At 30.1% G+C, this 7,283-nt stretch overlaps 1 protein-coding gene across 1 annotated transcript in view; it reads right to left on the reverse strand.

Moving 5' to 3' along the window:
* Window positions 1-5,620, reverse strand: part of LOC107441960 (uncharacterized) — a gene marked incomplete at its 5' end in the record, with an annotated part of 14,717 nt that extends 9,097 nt beyond the window's left edge. The window contains 3 exon segments of the mRNA XM_016055377.3: window positions 591-694; window positions 3,154-3,378; window positions 5,416-5,620. Coding sequence (XP_015910863.1) covers window positions 591-694; window positions 3,154-3,378; window positions 5,416-5,458 — 372 coding nt within the window.
* Between the last annotated feature and the right edge of the window lie 1,663 nt (window positions 5,621-7,283).

Below are 7,283 nucleotides of genomic sequence, written 5' to 3' on the forward strand. Positions count from 1 at the left end.
GCGTATCTAAAATAAGTGTTCGGAAGAGCTTAAAATGAGGAAATTCGCCTTCTAAAACCCTTTAAAGATAGGAAGCGCGAAGTCCCTCTTCACTTATTACAGGGTAATAGTGTACCCTACCACGGGAAATAATTATATGTCAATTAGAGGGAACACAATGAGTTCCTGTATTTTACTATGTGTGCGTATAATTAATAAGGAATTAGGGGGTACACTATGTATATTTTAAATAGTGCATTAAAACAAGGAAATTCGAAGACACTTTTCAATAATAAATAACGGCACGGTATCGGACCTTAATATTGACCTATAATATTTTAATTGGACCAGGTATTATATTACAGGGTAATAGTGTACCTTTATTTTGTTTTCCAAATTTTTAATTCTTAGATAAATAAAAAATATTTTTTTAAATACTTTTAAAAAATAATTTTAATGATTTTTCTTCTCTTGTCATTATTTTTTATTATTTTCCATATTTTCTCAATATTTTAACTTTTATAAAATGTGAAGGGGCAAGAGCTCCACTGTCCCTGATTATGAGTGCAGAGCAAAATGATAAAATATTTTCCTCTATTGAAGAAACTTACCTCTTTTGAAATATCCCTTGAAGGCAGTAACTCTGAATTTAATACTTCTTTTGAACTGACTTCCGAAGTGCAAAAGCTGGAATAAGCTCGACCACCAGTAAAATCTATAATAACAAAAATAATGCAATTAAGTTTATTGTGTTTGATAGAAGTTGTATAGTTAGTCTACTAAATTAAGAACTCCCCTAGCCCTTTGTCTGGACCCATGGCAGTGACAGCGAGGTATGACTATTTAAATTAGGGGGTGGGGTCATTGTTTAGGACAGGAAATTCTTGAATTCTTTTTCTTCAGTCTATTGTGTTAACCCTAGAGTGAAGAAAAGCTACCTTCCCTAAAATGGGCCATTCTCATTTCCACAGACTTTGAGGCGGGGGGAGTTCTTATCGTAGACAAACTATATTTGTTTCAACTGCTGTTTTATTTATTATTTTTAATTACCATTATTTAAAAACACAAATATAAAACACCCTACTCCATTAAAAATAATGCAAACATATTTAAATGGAATACACAAAAAACAAAAACATTTTAAATTCATTTTAAAATAAAATTGAAAAGCATTCAATAAAATAAAAAAAAAGAGTTTATATTTTTCTCTTTTAACCTATCAAGAATTATACGAATCCAATTTTAAGTTGAAAAAAACTTATAAAACCTTTAAAATTTTGGCAACTACATTTGAATTGCACATTTTCATGAACTAAATGGAAAAAATATTAATTATGTTCAAATAATTTTCCATTGTTTAATATGGTGGGAATCCTTTTTCCATCTAAAGGTGACAGTTAAAATTAAAAATGCCATAGCATTAAGTTGTTTAAATAAGATAATTAAAAAAATTTATATATTTCAGGGAGAAATATCTTTAGAGACAATATCTATCCCCGTGGCAGAATAGTAGAGACCCGGCGACATTGTTGCAGAACGTGAATGAGCTCTTGCAGAAAGATTTTGTGAAGTAAAAAGTTTTTCTTTTCTGCAGAAATTTTCTGAAGATTTTATCTTTTCTTCAGAATTATATTCAAAAGATGCCTTTCTCACGCATCTGAGGAAAAAAAAATGCTTTTTCTTTTCTCATTTGAGAACAATGAAAAATAAAGATTAATGAAGGTAAAAAATTGGTTCTCTTTTCAGCAGAAAATTTTGTTCTAATTTTTTTAATACAGTTATTACTATTGATTTCCACACAGTTTTAAAATCCGAAATTTTTAATAAATTATTTATTACAACAACTGAATCTGGAAATGAAAATTTGTATTTAGTAACCTATTTTTAAAGAGAACGATTTACTACTACGGATTTAAAAAATTTTTAATCTTTTTTTTTTTTTTNAGTTATTACTATTGATTTCCACACAGTTTTAAAATCCGAAATTTTTAATAAATTATTTATTACAACAACTGAATCTCAAAATGAAAATTTGTATTTAGTAACCTTTTTTTAAAGAGTTCGATTTACTACTACAGATTTAAAAATTCTTTAATCTTTTTTTTTTTTTTAATGGGATGATGATTTACAAAATGTGAAAAAGGAAATAATTAGCCCTATCCCCCTACAAAATACGAGAATATAGCCCACAATAATAGAATAAAAAATATTACATATTTAATTAAAAAATTATTTTATTTGATCCGAAAGGTTTCTTTTTTTATGCTTTTGTTACTTTAATTTATTTTTAAAAGTATCTTGCAGAAAGATATGAGTAATAGAGAGGTATGTTACAGAGAGTCCAAAAAAATTCTGCCACACAGGAATATCTATTAAGCTTTAATTCTGTTTAATTGATTAACTTAGAACTAAGCTCATTAGTTTCCTATATTGAAGTCATTAACAGAATTTTCTCGCCATTCTAGAAGCCATTCTCAGAATTTTTTCGGCTTTTCTGCAACAAAACTCTAGAGCTAAAAACAATTTAATTTTTTTAATTGAATATGTAATATCTTTTTTTATTCTATGGGCAATATTTTTACATTTTGTTGGTGGGGCGAGGAATGCACTAATTATTTCTTTTATCACATTTTGCAAAACATCATCACATTAAAAAAAAACAATTTAAAACATCAAATTATTTCAAAAACAGATCAATGATGAAATCGCGAGCATCGGACTCTTCAGAAAGAGGTTACTCAAATGCATAATCCTTTTCAAGACTCGATAGTTGAAATAAATAATATTGTATAAAAAATATTGGGTTTTAAAAACAATGTGGAAAGCAAAAGTAATAATTGTCTTAAAAAATAAATGATCAAATGAGTATTTCAAATTTCTAATATCATCTTAAATTTATTGGGATAAATATTAACTGTCGAAAATACAATCAAAGTGGATTTACATCGGCATGAATGGAGCACTTCAAAAGATTGTTTTTTAAATGCGCAATTCAAACCTTAAGGATAAATTTCTGCAGAAAAGCAAATCAAAATTATTTACTTCCAAAAAGAGAAATATTTCTGCAAAAAATCTGTTAAGTTCTGAGACAATGTCGCCACGATTCTGCCACAGGACACTGCAGATTATCTGAGTCATATACTTTAAACTTTTTTTTCAATTATTATAAAGAACCTTTGGTGGGTGGTTCAGATTCTTTCATCCGAAGAGTAGTAGAAGGCTTTATCATTATAGAAGGAGGTGAAGTTTTTGAAGCATCGATTTCTATTAAAGATCTTGGCTGCCCAAACACTGTCTGCTGAGGAAGATAATAAAGATTCTTTTCTTCATTCAAGATATTCTTCTCTTCTACTTCATTCATTGATTGCCCTTCAGAACTCACATCAATGCACAAACTGTCTAAAAAGAAGTATTTTATGCATATATTTTTGCATATACTATTTATGGGCTTAAACACCAATGCATACTTTTACTGACAGATAATAAACACACAATAATTAAAAGTACAGTAGGGAACCAATTATCCGGAACGATTGGGACCATCACTATTCCAGATAATTGTTTTTTCTGGTTTTCTGAATAGCTACAAAAAGCCGTTTTTTTATTGTCAAACTCAACTTAAAAAAAATATTTATTCAGAAATAATCTTAAAAAAGAAGAAAAAAGGATAAAGTAATACGCATAATACACTAGTGATTATTTCTAAAATGATGGTAAGGTATCTTTTAAAAAAGAAAGAAAAATCCTAAAATCTTATGAGGAAAAAACATTTTTTAAAACAAATGGCGGGGAAAATTTATCAAATTTCGTTCCGGTTTTCTGATTTCCGGATAAGAGGTTCTGTACTGTAGTTAAAAAAAAAACATGTTTTCAGTTATAAACAAATTTTCACTTACCCTCAATTTTTTTTTCTTTCTCGGGTTAACATGCACTAAAAAACTGTTTTTGGAAGTTTTGCAAAGCCTTTCAAAATTATTTGAATTTAGAATTATTTAAACAAGGTGCGTAGCCCTATCTTTCAACAAAAAATAAGCACCTTTTAAGTACTTTTTAAGCACTCAAAAAATATTTTTAAGCACTATATACTTTTACAAAATGCAATATAATTTTCAAAGACAATTACATGATCATGATAAAATAACTAGTTTCTGACAATGAACTATTTTATTTAATTTTATTAGGCATTATAATAATGATTATAAATGATCAATAAATTTTTGGGTTAAATATTAAGAGGGTGGAAAATGAAACATGAAATTAAGAATATCTTGCAAAATGCAGCAGAGTTGTGCTTGAGATTTCAATAATCTCACCGAGCCCAGCGCTGTAGACGCACATGCTGACTTACAAGTATTTCATCAAACATATAAAATGATTGGCGCTTTCATACGCTATGGAGCATCGGAAAGCCACAATAGATCGTGGTTGCATGAATTGAGAAAATGTTAAACAATGTGAAAAGCATTCTTTTGCTCAATGCGTGAAGGAAATCAGCATGGAAAAGATCGAAAAGGAAAAATTAACCACTTTTTAAAAACACCTAATGAAAAAAGCACCTTTAGGCTCTTTTAAAAACGCTACACACCAGGTTTAAAAGAGATTAACAGCCTTTGCAAAAGATATAAATTTGATGACACAATTTATTGTACACATTCTTATAAAAGTTATAGGTTTTTATTAATTTTTTTAAAAGGCAACATAGGTTGAATTCTAGCTGAAACTGAAATAAAAAACATGAAAATGGTGAGAGTTAATGATGAAGTTATTTTAGGCTAGAAATATTTTAATAAATGGAGTCGGATAAATTTTATGAATGAGTACAACTGGTTGAAACAATATCCAGGGAGATTATACTACCGATATTGTATAAACCAGGACTAGACAAATTAAAATGCACTATGTCATTACATTTTAAAATAGACTCTTAATTTGAAAAAAAAAAAAAAAAGATACTTGCCCGTTAGAGGCAATATTATTATGTTTGGTTGACTGTGTAAAGCTAAGCACAGATGACATTTGGAGTTAAAATTTGTTGTTAAGACTTCCGGGTTACTATTTCCGAATGATTTTTACTGCCTGGCAGTAGCCCGCGAGAAACTAAAAAAAAATTATCACAGAGAGGGACAAACTCGAAAGGTATAACTTGTAGCTACCCCCGAGGAAACATCTACATATTTTTTTTTTTTTAAATCTGCAAGTTTAAAATCTATTTGGCACATCGGCGATTGTAGTTGGCTCAACAGATCACGATAAGGAAATATCTCCCATTTAGAATTTTAGATTAATATAAATTTTACCTCGACTAAAGAGTATCATAACAAAAGTAAAAAATCGGAAGTGATATACACAACGAAATTTAAACGATACGATGGGAACAAACTCTGGAGACGATTCTAGCATTAGAAATTTAGAGCATTCGCTTCATATTTATCTTACCTTGAGTGATGAGAATAATTACAAGAACACAAATCGAAATCATCTTTTCCCAACCGAATTTTACTGATATGGTGGGGGAAATGTAAGGACGTATAGAGAATAATAATTTAACTACATTAAATGAAACTTGAATTTTTTGTTATTAAAGCGAATTATTAAAATTAAATATCATTTACATAATTTGAGACAATTTTAGATAATCACAATAAAGTAAACTTCATTGTGAAGGTGTTTACATTTATCCTTATGCTTCACATTTCCGACTATCTATTTCTTCTAAAAAAAAAGGACATCAAAATTAGCAAAATTTAAGTCTCTATTGATACAGCCACCTCTTAAAATTGAGTAGTTGCACTCCAATGGATGGGTCGTTAAGACACGGTTCCCAGCAGATCACAGAAGTCAGGCATCACTGGCTGCGGTCAGTGTGCGGGTGGGTGACCACTTGGATCAGTCTGCGTAGGGACCAAGGGTGTGCGGTATTGGTCCTCGTTAAACTGTGCTACCGTAAAGTGCTCGACTTCGCGCGCAGGTCGTCGGGCTACCGAAGCGGGGGTGCCATCCCCTCGGCAGAGGATCAAAATTGTGATGGCATGTCTTCGGATCATCCTCCGGGATGTTTCCCAGACCGTCGTCAATAGCCCATTGTGCAGATCTAGTGCAGGTGGCGTAAGCAGAACTCTCTACCTATGGCAACACTTCACATGCTTTCGTGTAGAAAGTCCATTAACGTCAGAGGAAGGAAGTGCGTTAGTTTCTCTCTTGATTTTCATATAGATTAAAATCTTTTAAGTTGGAAAACTGTATGGAGACTTTTTTGGAAGTTGGAAACTATCTTAGAATTTTTTTTTCCAATTCTTTCGAACGAAAGCCTATCCAAGTTTTTGTGTGACGGGTTTCTGATCTTTTGAAAAAGGGAACTTCATGAACTGTTAATTACCAAATGAAATAATTTTTCAATCTATAGATTAAGACAACTAATGTTGTATAACTTCACGTTTCGAAATTGTTTGCCCAAGGAAAAAAACCTTATTGATCAAGATCAAAAACAATTGTAAAACAACAGTGCAGCATTGTTTAATAATCAAACAAGTTAATTGGCTTGTTGGCGGTGTTTTTTTTAGTTCTGGAAGAAAAAAAAATTCCAGTCAGCAAATAAAATGTGGTATATATGATTTACTACAGTGCTTCATGATATACCGAAAGATAAAAAAGTTTTGCTGAGTGCCAGTTTGTAAACTTTTTCACCATGAAAAAATATTTTCATTTTCTTTCCTTTCGTTTGAATGACTATCAGATAATTTGAATGCTTGGTTTCCAATTTTATTACGAGGAAGGTTTACAAACTGTTGCTGAACCAGACTTAATTTTTATGAATAAACTTAGTTTTTTTCTATACTGAACTATAAAAAGGAGAAGCGCAAAAGAAATATTAATTCGATTCATGTCATTTCAATTTTTATTTATCTTCAGCAAACTTGGTGGAGAATCATTTATTGAATTACGGAAAAGATTTCTGAACTGAAAGAGACTGAATTTATTCAATCAATAATTAATATCAATTGATAGGTCAGATAAAATGAACGCGAGAAAAATCTTTAATTTGAGCTTTCGAAATAAAGCTTCTTTGGAAGAAATTAAAATATTGTGTTAGTTCGCTAACTCCTTTTCAGACATTAACTTAATTAATGACGGTAAGTAAACTTCCCTTCTTAATTTTTATTATTTTTTTTGCAATTCTTTCGTACGAAAGTCTATCCAAGTTTTTGTGTGACTGGTTTCTGATCTTTAAAGAAGGGTACTTCATGAACTGTTAATCACCAAATGAAATAATTTTTTAATCCAGTCAGCAAGTAATATATGATATA

Source organism: Parasteatoda tepidariorum, chromosome 3 (genome assembly GCF_043381705.1).
Source record: "Parasteatoda tepidariorum isolate YZ-2023 chromosome 3, CAS_Ptep_4.0, whole genome shotgun sequence".
NCBI lineage: Eukaryota > Metazoa > Arthropoda > Arachnida > Araneae > Theridiidae > Parasteatoda > Parasteatoda tepidariorum.